The sequence below is a fragment of the Lathamus discolor genome, chromosome Z (assembly GCF_037157495.1).
Source record: "Lathamus discolor isolate bLatDis1 chromosome Z, bLatDis1.hap1, whole genome shotgun sequence".
NCBI classification, from domain to species: Eukaryota; Metazoa; Chordata; class Aves; order Psittaciformes; family Psittacidae; genus Lathamus; species Lathamus discolor.
In genome coordinates this window covers 25,653,904-25,671,403 of record NC_088909.1, presented here as the reverse complement: position 1 = coordinate 25,671,403, position 17,500 = coordinate 25,653,904, and the positions used below count along the sequence as shown (strand labels likewise).

The 17,500-nt window shown below is 53.3% G+C and overlaps 1 protein-coding gene across 1 annotated transcript in view; it reads right to left on the bottom strand.

Moving 5' to 3' along the window:
- The window catches only part of LOC136005911 (hydrocephalus-inducing protein-like), a gene marked incomplete at its 5' end in the record, with an annotated part of 43,467 nt that extends 31,365 nt beyond the window's left edge, over positions 1–12,102 (bottom strand). Inside the window, 6 exons of the mRNA XM_065663800.1 lie at positions 3,873–4,066; positions 5,524–5,648; positions 6,501–6,700; positions 7,250–7,384; positions 10,532–10,651; positions 12,013–12,102. Coding sequence (XP_065519872.1) covers positions 3,873–4,066; positions 5,524–5,648; positions 6,501–6,700; positions 7,250–7,384; positions 10,532–10,651; positions 12,013–12,102 — 864 coding nt within the window. The remainder of the gene's footprint in view (positions 1–3,872; positions 4,067–5,523; positions 5,649–6,500; positions 6,701–7,249; positions 7,385–10,531; positions 10,652–12,012) is intronic.
- Positions 12,103–17,500: the final 5,398 nt, after the last annotated feature.

Genomic DNA, 17,500 nt, shown 5'->3' with positions numbered 1-17,500 from the left:
AGGAGGAAAGAGCTGTACCTGAGATGTCACAGTAGACTGTCTCTTGGTAGACTCTGGCTTCTTTGGGCTTAAAGATCACATTGATTTCAAGGGAAGAATTGGGCAAGACATCTCCCTCCTGAAACAGAAGTGACAGCAAACCATTTATCTTCAAACATCACATTCTTGTTTCCACTGCAGCCCTGGAAGCCTTTATTTAGAGCATCAGCAAAGAGCAAGGAGCAAGCAACGCTTGCCAACAGGATTTACAGGAGAGCTTGGAAGCAGCAGCTTCCAAAGTCCCTCGCCTTTACTGGCACCCGGAAGGGGCATTTTGTTCCCCTCAGAAGAGACTGAGCTCTTGCTCGCGGATTTAAGTCTGGGCCACGCTACCAGTTTCTGCAACTCTCTGCTGCTCTCGCAGAGGATCCTGGCACTGGTGCTCAGTCCCAGGAAGTCCTGCCACACATTTCAGGAGGCATCCCTGGTTTCTATAGGCTCTCACTTCCTGCAACTGGTTTAAGGAAAGGCACCTCTCAGCCTTACATGGGCTGCAGGAGCAACCAAGAAGAGAACAGCAGCCCCTTCCTCGGAAAACAAAATAGAAAAAATAAACTACTTTCACCCACTGTAAAAGAAAGAAGAGGTTGGGATTATTCCAGGGTTTACTCCAAGATGAGAAGGGATGCTGTGCTGCTCAGACAGCAGCCATTCTTCATCTCAAGACCATGCAAATACTCAGAAGGCAGGCTCTGGCTGATTGAAGGCCATGGGGTTTTTGCTGGCATCACCAGGAAAGTGAGCAGTTTTCTCTACCTATCTGCAGTAGAACTCAAAAAGCCCGTTTAAACCTGCCAGCCTCGTGTCCAGGCTCACAGACGACACTGGAAGGGAGACTCAGACGTGGTATAAATCCAGGTTTTAGGAAGGGATTGCTGTGCTTGGGCTCAATTTGGCCTCCTTTCCACCCAGGACCATTGCATTCTGCAGGTCAGTATGTGAACTAACAGTGCACCAGTGTCCTTTCTTCACCCCCGCGCGCTACGTGGGAATGTGTCCTTACAGAGAATAACTGATACCTCTGAACACTGTGAGGACACTCATGAAGTGCCCTTAATTCACAGCCCTTGCAGCAGAGCCCAGCCTGGGGTCGGCTCTTGCTGCTGTTCAGAAATGCTTTTTGCAACAAGTGCCCCTAGCCTCACCAGAAACCGGATGTCTCCTCTCTTGGCACATCAAGCAGCTGATGTGGGATCTGCCAAGGGACCTCCTTCAGAGATGAGAAGGAGGAGGAGCAGCAGGAAGGGAGGTTCTCAGCCATCACTTACCATGGGCACAATGGTGAAAATATCACTGCAGAAAGGCATGGAGCCTCCCTGCACTTCTGTCCCCTGGTTCTGGGAGCTGCAGATGGGAAGGGAAGGGTGTTCTCTGAGAGGGGGGACCAGCCCGTGCTCCGCAGGAACATCAACCAGCTTGTCCTCTTCCAGCCTCTGCAGCCTGTGCCATGGGAGAGACGAACCAAGCAGATAATTGAATAAGCAGCAGATTTGCAAAGCCTGTCGTGTCAGTGCACGAGCAGCAAAGCACTCGGCGAGGAAGAGCAGCAGCTCAGCACAGGGCTGACCCTGAGACACAGGCTCCCACATGGATCCCATTATTGCCGTTCTTCCCAGCACAGCAAGGAGTTTTACTCCTCACTGACGAGCTAACAAGAGGTTTCTTAAAGCTGGCAGCCCTCAAGAAAAAGCCTCCTGCATTGGGAGGGGAGAAGCAACTGGCTTTCAGCTGCTTGTTACCAGCATCACACTTTTCCCCTTCCCTTTTGCACCCACAGGGGTGAGGAGACAGTATCTGCACTGCCTTCCACCAGAGGATCCCGGTGCACTTCCAAAGCAAAGCAACGGATTTGGGCATCCCATCACTTCAGTGACACAAATGGGTTTCTGAGCATGAAAACAGAGGTGCCAAGAGACGAAGGGACTCTGCCCAGCATCACCTAGTAAAGAAGTCAGGACCAGCATCTCTGAATGCAAACCCTACGTGGAATCTTGAACCACCTCATCTTTTCCCTCGTTTTGGCCTCCACTGCAGAGCTGTGATGCACTTGACCTCTCCCTTTATTGGCGGCTGCAGCAGAAATCATTCTAGCGTTTAAAGACCACAAGCGGGAGATGAAAGGGGAGCCCTGCTGCAGAGCGGTTGCTCCTTGCTGGCACACTGCTGTCCCCCCTTCACGCTCCAGTCCCCTGGCCATGAAGAACCAGCGGGTGACAGCACTGGGGGACCAGGGGAAAGCTCCACGTGCAGCAAATCGAGGCAACGCCATGTGAACGATCATCACCCAGCTAAATCCAAACGCAAAGAGAAGGGAAACAGGCAAGGACGTTACTTGCTGCACACACACTGAGCCTCGCGCACATGCTGTGCATGAGGAGGGCTTCCACACACTGGCGTGAGCAGCCCTCAACTCAAGCTCCGACAGCAGGCCAGAATCACATCCCCAAAAGCGCTGCAGGAGGGACACCTTCTAATGGGCCATGTCTTTCGGGGTCACATGCCAACACAGGCTCCTGCACTGCCTCCTCTCAGGAAAAGGCCCTCTCTCCTCTGAGATCTCAAAAGCTTCTCTGACAGCAGGACCGTGACCTTGGACCATCCCCAAAACTACGAGTAAGGAGGAACCAAGCGTCGTGCTCAGAGTCAAGGACAGAGACTGGCACGACAGCAAGTCTCATACGTAAAAAATCAGGTTGAAGTGAACTCTGGGGAAAGCTGGTGGCTTCTGAGGGGACAGAGGATCACCCAGGGTCCAGTCCGAGACAGGCAGGTGGGGAGAGATGCTAAAGAAATGGTCCAGGGAAGAATCAAGGCAAGCTCACGAGATTTTCTTTTAACTCAGTGCGTTTGCACAGAACTCACACACTGTGTCATTAAAAACAGACAACAGTGGAAAACTAGTTCTGGCCTTTGAGGCATTTCTGACCTAATTACGCTGAACTTGATGTGCTCAAAGCCCTTGAAAAGTGCTGCAGTTCAAGGCAGTTTCCTGATCAGCTCTGGGTTCAGACTAACTCCTGTATATCTGCACCCATCTGAGCCTGAGAAGTCGCACAAGGATTGCCCAAGTCACATAAGCTTTAAAGTGTCATTTCCAGTTCATCCCCCCAGGCTGTGAGTGTTTCTCTGCTGCCTGAAATGGCAATTTCAAAGCTTTGCCAGAGACACCCTTGGAAGAACCTGCCCCATCTCTCACCACCACGACGACACAGGTTGCTGAAGCCCAAAAGCACTTCCAAGTCCTGGCTGCCCTCCCTTCCCCGCAGAGCCCTCCACATCTGCCCAGCCTATGAGGAAGGGGAGAAACACCTCGTTGGGCCAGAAACCAGGACACTGAAAGGCAATTCCCCAGCCTACGGCAGGACGGCCTCCACCTTCTGGGCCAACCAAGCACTCTACCCTGCCTGTGACTGGAAAAGGAGCCTGCCAGCTTATCAAAGAAGAAACTGCTTGAGTATCACAATAGCTGTGCCACCTGCAGCTCTTCAGGGCTACTGCTCAGTGCAGTCCCAGGTACCGAGTGCTGACACCTTCCTCAGCCTCATGGACCCTCCGTAGTGCACGGATCTCTGAACTCAATAGTTTGCCGCTCCCAAACGTGAGTTTGCCCTCTCAGGCAATCCAGTGATTGCACTCAACCTTCTCTCCCCAAAACATCATCCTCAGCTGTAGCACGGCTGGGACCGCAATGGCAAGGGTTAAGCTCCACGCTGTGCATGGGTTTACGTGCCCTAATCCTTTCAAAAGCCCCAACAGCCCTCTGAGACCATGTGTTAGTTTTCCCCTGGGGCATCTATCTTTCTGAGACGAATCTCTCAAACAAACCTCAGCTTCTGCCGCTCCTCCTCTTCCTGATCAACAAAACGCTTCCACTGGAAGTGGACCGTGATGGCACTCTGATTGTGGATGACCAGGGATCTTAGCTTTGACAGCGTGACAGAAGTCTTCTCAACTGTCAAGGAGCTCTTGTCAAGCCTGATGTTGACATTTACAGCTGTTCCACAAAGGCTTTTGTGAACATCTTCACCTGGAACAAAGCAAAAGCAAGTCTCGCCTCATTTCACTTGCTGACGGAAGTACAAGGAATAGAGCAATCTGCAGGCAACAGAAGAAAGAGCTGCAGTTTTGAGCTGCATAAGCAGTTCCCCGGATCAGGACACTTAGCATATCCTGACAGCTGCACATGCTACAGCATGAGGATGTCCTGGCACCACCTTAGGCACCTTATTTTGGGGGTCGTTCGTGGAGATGTATCTTTTCAGATGTGCCCGGGTGCCCTTTGGGCTGCCATCCCACTCAGGTCACAGGGAATTCTACATCCAAGTCACTCAGGGACGCTGAGGAGCGCCACCTCAGCCATGCCTTGCCCAGGGTCTCCTGCAGGCAGGAGATGCCCCCAGTGTCGTGTCATCCTCATCTCCTGGTCCTGAAATATTGGGCATAGCTCTGATCTCAGAACCCAAGCGGGAGCATTTGAAATGCAATGGAGAAGGGCAGAAACAACAATGGAAACTACAGAGCAGCTTCTGTGCTGAGCTCTGCACTCAACAGGCTGCTACTGGGCCCTCGGATCCATCTGCCAACTCCTTCTTTGGCTCCTGCTACGGTCACAGCCAGGTGCCTCACCACTGCCCGCACATTCTTCCTTGTCAAACGTGCTGCTGTTACCACTTCACCACCGGAGAAGTGAGTCCCTTCACTAGGGTAAGTGTCCTCTGGAAGGCTGGAGACTTACTTCCAGCACCAGAGCAACACGCACAGCAGCACAGCCATTTCAAAGTGTTTCTCCAAGGTGGTGTTCACGACCTACCTTCAGACATCATTGCACCCTCACATTACTGACTCCAGCCAGCCCTAGCAGCAGCTTACTCATAAACCTCACCACTAAAGAACTGCTGCTAACAAGGCGGTTTCTACAGAATCATTCCCAGGCTACAGCAAAGCTCAGAGCACCCTAATGGCTACCGCTGCCACAGTTACTGCTCCTCCTGGTCACAAGTCCTCAGCATGGCCCAGCTCTCAGCACAGCACCAACTGTACCCATGCAGCACATCACAAGAAGAGGGTCTCTACCTCAAAGGCCTTCCCAGGAACTGTAACACAACAGATCGGGATGAAAAGCAATGACCCGTCAGGAGAGCTCTAGGGGACAGGTTGCAGGCTCTTCAGAGAGCTCTCTTGCACGTTAAAAGCCATCTCCTTTTCAGTCAGGCTCCCTGCTGTGAGTTCTTCTGCAATGGAGCACCCAGAATATTCGCCATCGCCCCCGGTGCACCGTGCGCAGGAAGATCTGCCTGCCTTGTTACAGGCTGAAATATTCCAGCACAGGAATATCTGGCAGCCAGCAGGGGAGCTTTGCTCTACTCAGCGTGAAGGAACCTTGCAGAAGGGATTCAACAGGACAATGAAGCCACCAGATGATGACAGACAGCGCAGACACCGCTCTGGTTCGAAGGACACACGGAGGGTGCACCACGCGCTTACCTGTGTCATAGTGAACGATCATTGGACTCGTATAAACACCGGTCTTCGGTGGGTGGAATTCCACCGTGACTTCCATCGCTTCTCCAACACCAAGAGTCCCAATGGAGGGATCCACAGAGAAAGGGCTGCAACACAAAGAGAGAGATCAGGACTGTATGGGAGATCCGGGCCCTCCGTTAAGTTTGCAGTCTAGTTCGCTTCAGCTCACTTGTGCAAGCAAGGAGCAAGCAAACCACAGTCGGTACAAGAAAACCAGAACATCCAGGATCAGAAATGGAGCGGGTGACTCTCCCTGCTGAAAGAGAACCAGACCTCAGAAGATCCCGCGGTATACCACGACCCCAGCCCCCCACACTCTGCACCCAGTTCTCAGTTCTCAGCTCTTCACCTCTGCACACGTGCAATCCAGTTACTCAGAATTCTGCTTTTTTGTGTAGTTCACTTAAAACTTTCCTAATGCTTCCCATTTCTTTATTGCAACTTGGGACTGAAATAGTTCATTGCCGAAGTTCGGGAACTCTTAAAACCCTTGTCAAGGAGCTCTCAACACACGCTCTATTACCCAGTAGAGTAGTTGGCAAGCGCCTTGCAAATAGATGCTAGACTTCACTTTGTATTTACTGTGGTGGTGCCTCTCACCAGCTCATTGCTTGCCTGTTTCTTGAGGCTGTGTTTGGGATCCGTGACCTGAGCCCCTCGAACTGTCCTCTGCCACACAGCACCTTCTTCAGCAGTCAAGCTGCCTTCCTACCTTGCCTCTTCCAACCCAACAGCATCAGACCTGCAAGATGCTGCGTTGGAGACACCACTGCAGTGTAAAACTTGCTTGCAGAGCTTTCTCAAAACACTGCAAGCAATGGCAAACCCCACGTGTCCTGCCCATCTCCAGCACCTCAGATGCTCTGCCTCCTTTTTCTCACAGTTTACAAGCCCATGACCACGCAACAGCGTTTTGCGCAAGGGATGAGCTCCTTTACCTCAGAGTGGTGATGCTGTAGCAAGCCTCCCGCTTCCCCACGTTGCGCACCAGCAGAGTTTTCTGGGTGCTGAACCTGACTGGACACTCGGAGAAGTTCAGCTGCTCAGGGAAGTCCAGGCTGGCTCGGGCACCTATGGCTCGGATAGGCACAAAGAACTTCTCCCTCTCTGTGATGATGATAAGCTCGTCGAAATAATCCTGCAGGGAGAGAAACAATCTCAGCACAGTGCCTTTAGCACCATGCCCATGGCAGAAGAAGAGCTGCTGGTTTCTGTGACTCTCACAGTAGCATTCGGTAATGTACATGCACTTTTTACCTTCATGGCCTTTCATTACAGATTATTTCACAAGCAGGGGCAGCCAGGGACCATGGGGCAGATCCTCTTTAGTTTCTACAGGCATGCTGCCCGAGGGTAGGCCAGAGTATTGAACTACATTTAAGCAGCAAACAGAAGATGAGGAAAAGGCCATGCACAGGCAGCAGACTCTCAGCCCTGAAGCCAACAGACGTTACGTTAAATATTCCACCACTGAAGGGGAAAACAGCCTGAAACAGGCAAGAGCCTCCAGCCTATGGGAGCACAACCTTCACCCCCAGGAAAGAGTCTCCCCCAGGTCTAGATCCAGTGCAACTCCACTGAACGCAGGCCACTTCTTCAAAACCCACACCACATGCCTGCTTTGGAACCCAGCCCTGCAGGTTCACCTTCCCCTCAAGGCGCCATCTCTCGGGACCTCCACTCTCACCTTGTCTTCATCAGGTCTGAAAAGGATGCGGTAGGTTGAAGACATGCCCGGTGCTACCTTATAGTCCTCATTACTCGGGCTGATCAACTCGAAGTAAGGAGAGTTCCCCAGGATGACGTTCAGCAGACGAGGAACCTGCAGGGAAGACACATGTAGGATTTTGTCGCTTGTGGAAACATGAGAAGGGACCAGGACAGGCCATGTGACATCCTTCCTTACCACCTTTCCAAAACACTTTTAGCTCTGAAGCTACACGCACGTAACACACGAGGGTGGACTTGAATCCCTTCTGCTGAGCTACACAGCTGCAGCACAGAGACAGTAGGAACAACACGCCCTGCTCTGAAGGCAGCAGGAAGGAGATGCAGTACCTCAAGTCACCTGCGTATTCAACAAGCCCAAAGAACATGCTTGCTTCTGCCTGCACACATCCATGCAGTCATACCTCTGGAGGGGGAATGTATTATCTGAAGGCAAACCAGCGTGCGTTATACGGGGAGGGAAGGACGTCACTTCTGACACACCAGGGTGGAGCGGGGTGGTCAAGCTGCGGTGCTAGTCATGGCGGTGGACCAGCAAGAGAAGCAGACCACAGACACTCTGGGCTTCCTGAGAATAAAAGCTTACCTCAAGAGCAAAAGGACGAGCGCAGGAAGACAAAACAACCCCAGGAAGAAGCAGATGGCTAAGAGAATTTAAAGGGGGCTGCAAAGCAGCAAGGGAGATCCGTAATACAAGGAAAGGCTGGTGCAGAGATGAGAACACCCAACGTGCCTCTACGATGGATACCACAGGCACGGAGACAGCAAACAGACATTCTCTAGCACACAGGCAGCAACGCCCCAGCACCCAATCTCATCTCAGAAAGCATAACAAGGAGACTTTGAATGGCAGGCAGCTCCACTGATGAACACGACGAGCCTTGGAAAAAATGGAGGCTCATTCTGCACCCCTGACCCAAGCCTGGTGACCCATGGCCAAGGCAGCCCTGGACGCTCTAAACACCCTTTGCTCCCACCAATGCCCTGGGGCAGCAAGCTCCAGGAGCCCATTTCCCACTGCAGCCACACGTTCTGGTCGCCAAGTCCCTTGGCACGTGAGCCCAGGTGGCAAAGATCTTCAGCAAGAGCCACCCAGGATGCCTCTGAGGGTGCTGAGGAGCAGCCTGAAGACAAGAAAGCAATTTGACAGCAAGTAGGCAAGAGCAGTAAGCATAGAGTGCAGCACTTCCGTATCGGAGTGAATACAGAGCACCTATTGGGCTCGATTACACTTTGCCTCTGTTACACATTGCTGCTAGCTGCAGTTTTAGGGAGCAGACAACCTCAGCTACAACGCAGGATACATCAGTAGGATTCCGAGGAATGTGGGAAACTCGTGAGACAGAGCACAATGTTCCTTTTCTCCAGGACATGACCAAAACCCAGCAAAATTAGAACATAATGAACTCTCTTGGGATTAGCATCTCTATCTTTGTGCATTTAAATATGCCAAGGGTTTTCCTTAGAGCTCATCTGCCTTTTACACCAGGGCTCTCCGACGCCTGAGGTTGTACCAGCTTCACAACTGATTCATTTTGGGTAAAATCAACAGTTCACACACTGCCTCCCCTTCACAGGGCATAGAAATCCCAAGCTGCAGCTGTTACCAGTCTATTACGTTTTATTGGGAATGGCACCAACATCAATGCAGGTGTTGTTTTCCACTTGGGAAGCACGAATAGAGCAAATTCACTGTTTGCCTCTTTGCTGGTACTTGGCAAAGGCAAACATTCTGAGGTGCTGCACGGATGAGGGAGCAGCTGAAGCCAAAAGGCACAGTGGGAACGAAGCAGAGCAGTAGGAAAAGAGAAGCTGAGGCCCATTTTAATAAGCAAAGGGCACACCTGCAGCAAAGATTGCCCAAAGTCACTGTGAACCACACCAGTGGTGTCCCTTGGGCATAGGTACCCACATTGCAACTTCCCAGTATGCCCAAGCTACACCAGGAATGACACAGTACTCTCTGGGAGTAACTGAGGGACCATACCTTCATCCTTCCTTGCCAAAGGCTCTTCCATGCTCTACCACGTCCCTGTAAAACCTGTTATCTCAGGAGATACTCTGACTTCTCTTGCTGTTCCTCCCCCTACATTAAGCCCTGACGGTGTCACTCCTTTTGTCCCCTCCTTTGTTTCTCCCAACAGGGAGATTTGAGGAGGGCGTTAATTCACCTGCACACTTCCACCTCCCCCCCGCTCCCCGCTGTGCCCTCCTCTCACACACACGTCTTGCTCTTTCTTACACAACCGGATCCTGAATTACGCCTGTTTCTCACCTTTCTCTGCTTCCAGCACACTTCCTCTTACGTACCAAGAGAATCCCTGTGCGGAAGAAAGCGCTCCGCGACAGGACGTTGAACTCAGCCCCTTTCCTCCCTCCTGTCTTTTCCCACCAGCTTGCTCTTGGCACATGCCTCACTGGAGCAAACGTTTCCCCAGCTGAAATTCAAAAGGTCTCCATTTCCCCCTCTACAGCAGAGCAGAACAAAGTTGCTGCCACTTCTCAACTTCTCCCTGCTCATTCTTCTTAGGAAATCTCAACAGGATCACAATCTTTCCCGTTCAAGTTGGAGACCTTCAGGAGCACATTACCCTGCCTGTGCTGGGATTCTCCAAAGAGAAAGCACAGCCACGCTGGCTTAGAAACACCTGAGCAGAACCGAACTAAGCTTAGCAGGAGCCTCAAGTGGCACCTCAAGTCCTCCCCTTTAACTGCTGCTGCTAAGCCAGCCTGTTTCCCCTGCTCTTCCAAAACACCCAGCCTGGAGTGCTAATGCCAGGAGTTACAACTTACTCCAGCACAAAGTGGAGAAAACTCAAGCCCTGTGCTTTGACACGGAGTTGCACACAGGGGGCTCAACAGGCTGAGAGAGGGAAACATGCCCTGCCAGAAACCAGGATTAACCAAGGAGCCACCGGGACATGGTGCACACTCGCGGTAAAGCATGACAGCAGGCAAGCACTGCCCAGCCCTCGACATTCCCATCAGTCCAGGGCTTTCAAGGGGAAGCATGCTGGCTCAGAAAGCTCCTTTGGCTTAGTTACCACCAGTGCGCGGCCAAAACCAGCGGCAGAATCCCCAGCATGGCAACATTTCCCCCATCTTGCAGAATCACGCTGCTGAGACATTTTATTCTGGATGCGCTGCGCTGCAGCAGGTAACTTGCTCTGCTGCACACCACGTGAATTCCACTGCTGTCCTCCTCCAGCCCAGTGCTCAGCCTCCACAGCCCAGCACTTACCCTGTCGATGTTCCTCAGAGCTAGCGCCGCTATGTAGAACTGGCGGGGAACGTAGTTCTCAAACACCACCTCGGATGGGAACGGCTGGAACAACCTCTGGTCCAGGCCAACTGCTGAGAACTGCAGATGCAAGACAGAGCAGAGAGAGCTTCAGCTGCTGGCAGAAAGATTAACGAATGAAGATCCCACACTGATCTCCAGTAAATACAGTCTCTTGGTGAGTACATCTGCCCAGCTCACACTAGGAGATGGGAGCCCACCCACCTCCGCTCTCAGCTCACAAAACGTTTCTGGACCATGTTGAGCAGCCTCAAGCTAAGAAGCTCTTTTGCAGGCTGTTTCTCCAGGCTGCCTTCTCCAAAAGGCAAAGCAGCGCCCACCTCCAGCAGAGCCCTCTGCTAAGGGGCTCCCTCAGCTCCAGACGCTTGCTGGAACAGTCACGAGCACTCAGGGAGCAAGCAAAACCCAGGAGTTTCCAGGAGCCTCCACAGGAAACAATTTGCAGGTGAACTTCCCTCTGAGACAGCGAGACTGAGTCCCACGCATCCCAAATATCTTTTTGGTTTTTTGATGCAGACCCGAGAAACCAGTCGGAAGACACCAGTACCAGGGAGGAAAGGCCAACAAGAAAGTAACAGGGCAGGAGGGAAACAGACAAATGAGGTGAATGCTGGATGGGGATGAAGTTTCAGCTGAAGTCTCAGCATCACGGGGCAACTTGAGCTAGACTGCAATTCGTATCCCCTTTCCCCACGAGCTTTAAGTTGATGCTTCACTGTATTCTCTTACTGCTCGTTTCTTGAACACCGCTGCAGAAGCAGCTCTGAAAAATGCACGCAAAGACCAAACGCTGACCCAGCAGAGGCAGTACTTGGAGATAATTCCTCCCTGCTTGCTCTCCCCTCTCCCAGCTGCACTGCTGTCACTCGAGAGACACAGGCAGCTCTCCCGCTTCTCCACAAAAGCCACGCTCAGGCCGAGCCCAGTAGCTGTAGCACTGCCAGTTATTTGGGCGCCCGTCTTACGTGTTCCCACCTCCTGTGCTGCCTGGGGCAACCCGTAACCGATGTGCTACATCAGGTCTCTTGCTGGCAGCTTTCTGCTCAACAGCCTACCTCAGTCATCCACCCACCTGGACTGTGTGTTAGACTGAGCAGTCCTGCAAGAAAAGCAGCTTTGAACATCCATCTAAGAGAACACTGATCCAGGCAAAGCGCATCCACTCTTCTCTGCCCAGCAAAACCCACCCACTGCAGCAGAGGTTCCACTGCCTTTGTGCAGACCAGGACTTCAATGGCTCATTGGAGAAATGTGTTTTTTGCCTTTCCCCCAGCAGAAAGAACTCCACCACCACCACTTGGAAATGACAACAGGACCTCATCACCAAGCTGCTTGGGTAAGCTGGAGGCAAGGCTGCCACAAGCACGTGCCCTCTTCAAATGTCACATCAAACGGCAAGGAGAAGAGCAGGGAAAGGCTACCTTTTGATGGGAGACTTCACCCATGTCCCGAAGCTGGGTAGCCCGGGGCCGCCTCATCTCCCGAGGGCTGGCCAGCCTCTGCCTGGTGGTGAGAGACTCTTCTGCCTCTCTGACCAGCTTCGGATTACGAGATGCTACCACTCTGCTCTGGAATCCATCCGCCCTTCTGGAGGACCTCATGGGCCGGGGGGTCTTGCCACTGGCCATGTCGCAGAGGTTGCCTGGAAGAAGCAACAGTTGGACAATCCACAACCCCAGAACCTTAAAACCCTGGACCCACGGAACCCTGGAACCCCGCAACTCAGGGAAGGGCTCTTAAAGCTCACCCAGTTGCAACCCCCTGCCACGGGCAGGGACACCTTCCACTAGGGCAGGTTGCTCCAAGCCCCGTCCAACCTGGCCTTGAACGCTGCCATTGATGGGGCAGCCACAGCTTCTCTGGGCAACCTGTGCCAGGGCCTCGCCATTCCTGGCACACCCAAAGGACACAGCTGTGTCTCCAGCCTCTGGCATCCTTCCTAAGCGGAGAACACAGGGCCTCCCCACCCTCATTCATGATTAGATCATATTTAGGCTCCATTCATAGACGTAAAACCCCACAACAAACAGACCCTGAGCCAAAACAGCCTTTTGCTCTGGGGGCAGTCCCACGAGCCACACAGACGCACCAGGCGCTACTGGCACTTCTCACCCTCTCTGCAAGGAGCCTGATGATGTTTCTAACTACCTCAGCACAGAGTTCAAGACTCTGATTAAGAACTATACTTTCTCAAGGCTACTTTGCCTGGCTCACGTTACAAAGATTATCTGGCAAAAACGGCTCCTTCCAGGCAGGAAATCACCCCACTGCCCAAGAGCATTTCTCCATGCAGAAGGACGCCCTCATTTTCGCTTCTTAACACCCAAACTTCAGGCTCCCTCCAGGCACTCCAGGCTGCCACAGCAGGAAAAAAGCAGGAAACCATCGAAGGCACATGAGCAATTAGCTCAGAGCTACGTAAAATCCAGGATGATATTCCCTCCTGCTTCCCTGTGCTCCACATCACCTCTGCTGTGTGCACTTGCTGGACACAGCAAGACAGCATCTAGGCAAAGATGGCCATTCCCTGCCCCTCGACTGCTCCCCACACCCTGCAAGCAAGGCAATCACTTCATTCCTTTACTGCCAAGGCAGCGACAGCACTGCACGTGTTTGTGGTGCCGGGCCCTCCACGGCTTCAGGAAACAAGGCTACAGTTTCCTTTTGTCCTTGCAAGAAACTCCAGAGCTCTGCACTGCCCTACGGACAGGAGGACCTGCTGCAGCAAGAGCTGGGATTTAGAGCTGGAAATAACTCCTTTTCAAGGGAGAAACCTAATGGGGATGATCCAGCATTAAGCTGGGTTTCAGTGGTTTCTTACCGGGTCTTAAGAATAACTGCCTTATTCGTTCCAATTCTCCGAGCTGTGATTTCACTTCACTTGAAACGAACCCTGTCGTCGCCCCCACGCTTATTTCCAGAGGGCTTCCAACCTCCACAGCCCAGCCAGCCCAGCAGCTTCCCCCCGCGCCCTGGAGCAAGGCTCTTCCACAGCCCCAGAGCCTGCAGGGACCAGCCTCCCAGAGGAGCAGGAAAGGAGCACAACGGAGCAATCGGGCACATCTCCCTGCAGGGGCAGGACAAACCAGCCACCAGGACACAGCACCCCTCCAGCCCACCACCCCACGGCTCCCTGCTCCCCACCTCAGACAGCCAAGGCTCCCTTTGCTGCAGGACCTACAGCCTAGCTCCAAGTCTCTATCCTCACTGCAAGTTGCACGGCAATTTCAGAGCCCGTTCAAGCCCTTCTACCTGCCCAGCCCTGCTCTTAGCCCAGGGATGTTTAAATCCTGCCGGCTATCACACAACTGCCCCATCCCTGCTGCCAGCGGAGCTGCCTCCTCCCTGCCCAGGGCCAGACGCTACCTGAGCACGGGTGATTCACGCTTCTCCTGGAGGATTCCTCCGTGCGGGGCCCAGCCTTGGCTCCTGAATGCCCTCGCGCTGCTCGGCAGCTGTGGGCAGCTGCAGGGACAGGAGCCGCCCAGGGACGCCTCGGTGTGGCTCTTGCCCACCAGCACAGCAGCTAACTGCTGCTGGGCTGCCAACAGCCAGGGGAACCTGGGCAGCAAAGGACAGGGCTGGCACCTGGGCTGCCCAGCCCCTCTCCTCAACGCTCTGGCTTTGCCAGCTAGGGCAGGGTTTCACCAGCGCCTCGAGGAAGCAGAGCTCAGAGCCTGACAGTAGCTCAAGCCTGCTCCTGCCTCAGCGGCTCAGCAACTCCTGCTCTCACTGGGCCACGGCTGCTGCTCGCCTTTAACAGCAGCAGCTCCCCTGTACGTCACAATAGGCGAGGGCCACACGTGGCTTCAACGGCCACCGCAGGGCCTTGCTAAAGCTACAGCCTTGCGGATCCCTGCAGCCCCCCGACGCCTTCAATGTCTCCCCCGCAGTGAAGCCCTGCACCAGGGCTAAAGTGCACCTTACAGCAGCATTTGGTCACACTCCGTGAGCGACACATAAATTGCTGGAGACACCGCAGATGAGCCAAGAATTTCTCTGCTTCAGCAGGAAAGAAAAAAGCTTCCGCAGTGACTACAAAGCAACCATTTAATTCCTACTTTGCTGGCCCACGAGGAGCCCCGCCACACCAGGGCCATGGCCAGGCTGCCTTTGGGGTGACCCCTGTTGCTGTCCCTGGTGAGCACCCGTCGATGACTTTGTACCCATTAAGCCTGCGCACACGGGCACACGCACCACACAAGGCCACCCAACTGCCCGGGGCATCTCAGCTGCCAGGAGCTTCACACGTTTGCAGCACAGCGTTTGCCAGAAACAAAAGCTTCCCATGAGACTCGGGGCCACAGGCAAAGCAAATCCTCACACCTGCCTGGCGGGGAACGTGGAGCCCTCACTTTGAAACCAACACTCATCATCTGGGCCTTTACAACACAGGCAGGGAGGATATGAGCCCCGAGTGCTAACTGGCTCTCCAGGCAGCCAGCCTCTGGAAACACTCCAAAACATGTCCCGCACCATGTCCAGCCACGAATCCAGCTGGAAACTGGAGAGCTCAGGCAAAGACACCTCAGGCGTGACACCCCTGTGTGCTGAAGGCACCAAGGCAGAAGCTCTCTAACTAAAGCAAACCTCTTACAAAAGCTCTACCACAGCTGACATCATTAATAGGAGCCCACTAGTAGAGCTTCCTGCTATTTCCTTCATAACCTTCAACTGCCAGCCAACGCTGAGACAGCCCAAGCTCCCTTCCAGGGTCATAGAATCATAGAATAGTTAGGGCTGGAAAGGGCCTCAAGATCATCTAGTTCCAACCCCCCTGCCATGGCCAGGGACACCTCACGCTAAACCATCCCACGCAAGGCTTCATCCAACCTGGCCTCGCACACCGCCAGGGATGGAGCACTCACAACCTCCCTGGGCAACCCATTCCAGTGTCTCACCACCCTAACAGGAAAGAATTTCCTCCTTAGATCCAATCTAAACTTCCCCTGTTTAAGTTTTAACCCCTTACCCCTTGTGCTGTCACTACAGTCCCTGATGAAGAGTCCCTCCCCAGCATCCCTATAGGCCCCCTTCAGGTACTGGAAGGCTGCTATTAGGTCCCCACGCAGCCTTCTCTTCTCCACGCTGAACAGCCCCAACTTGCTCAGCCTATCTTCATACGGGAGGCGCTCCAGTCCCCTGATCATCCTCGTGGCCCTCCTCTGGACTTGTTCCAGCAGTTCCATGTCCTTTTTATGTCGAGGACACCAGAACTGCACACAATACTCCAGGTGAGGTCTCACAAGAGCAGAGTAGAGGGGCAGGGTCACCTCTTTCGACCTGCTGGTCTCGCTCCTTTTGATGCAGCCCAGGATACAGTTGGCTTTCTGGGCTGCGAGCGCACACTGCCGGCTCATGTTCATTTCCTCATCGACCAGCACCCCCAGGTCCTTCTCTGCAGGGCCGCTCTGAATCTCTTCTTTGCCCAACCTGTAGCTGTGCCTGGGATTGCTCCAACCCAGGTGTAGGACCTTGCACTTGTCATGGTTGAACTTCATAAGGTTGGCATCAGCCCACCTTACAAGCGTGTCAAGGTCCCTCTGGATGGCATCCCTTCCCTCCAGCATATCAACCGGACCACACAGCTTGGTGTCACTGGCAAACTTGCTGAGGGCGCACTCAAGCCCACTGTCCATGTCAGCGACAAAGATGTTGAGTAAGACCGGTCCCAACACCGATCCCTGAGGGACACCACTCGTTACCGGTCTCCAGCCGGACATCGAGCCATTGAGCACAACTCTTTGCGTGCGGCCGTCCAGCCAGTTCTTTATCCACCGAGTGGTCCATCCATCAAATTGATATCTCTCCAATTCAGAGAGAAGGATGTCGTGTGGGACAGTGTCAAACGCTTTGCACAAGTCCAGGTAGATGACATCAACTGCTTTACCCTTGTCCATCAATTCTGTAGCCCCATCATAGAAGGCCACCACATTGGTCAGGCAGGATTTCCCCTTAGTGAAGCCATGCTGGCTGTCACCAAGCACCTTGTTGTTTTTCATGTGCCTTAAGCATGCTGTCCAGGAGAATGTGCTCCAAGATTTTACCAGGCACAGAGGTGAGACTCACTGCTCTGTAATTCCCCGCGTCTTCCATTTTCCCCTTCTTGAAAATGGGGGTTATATTTCCCGTTTTCCAGTCGTCGGGAACTTCACCTGGCTGCCATTATTTTTCAAATATGATGGCCAGTAGCTTAGCAACGTCATTCGCCAGCTCCTTCAGGACCCGCGGATGGATTCCATCAGGTTCCATGGACTTGTGCACGTTCAGGTTCTTAAGACGGTCTTGAACCAGATCCTCTCCTATAGTGGGCCTAAGGTCTTCATTCTCAAATTTTTACCTTTAAGTGGAACCGACTGAAGTCTTAACCGCGCTTTCCCAAAGAATCTTAGAGAATAACAGAATCTTAGAACGCTTTGGATTGGAAAGGACCTTAAGATCCTCTAGTTCCAACACCCTGTCACAGGGAGGGACACCTCACACAAGAACATGGTGCCCAAGCCCCGTCCAACCTGGCCTTGAACACTGCCAGGGATGGAGCATTCACCACTGCTTTGGGCAACCTGTGCCAGTGCCCCACCACCCGCACAGTGAAGAATTTCTTCCTTCTAGCTAACCTGAACTTCCTCTGTTTCACTTTAAGCCCATCACCCCTTGTCCTCTTGATACAGTCCCTGATCAAGAGTCCCTCCCCAGCATGCTGGTAGGCCCCCTTCAGATACTGGAAGGCTGCTATGAGGTCTCCACCCCGCCTTCCCTTCTCCACGCTGAACAGCCCCAGCTTTCTCAGCCTGTCTTTGTACAGGAGCTGCTCCATCCCCCTTAGCATCCTCGTGGCCCTCCTCTGGATTTGCTCCAACAGCTCTAGGTCCTTCGGTTGAGGACACCAGAACTGTACACTGTGCTCCC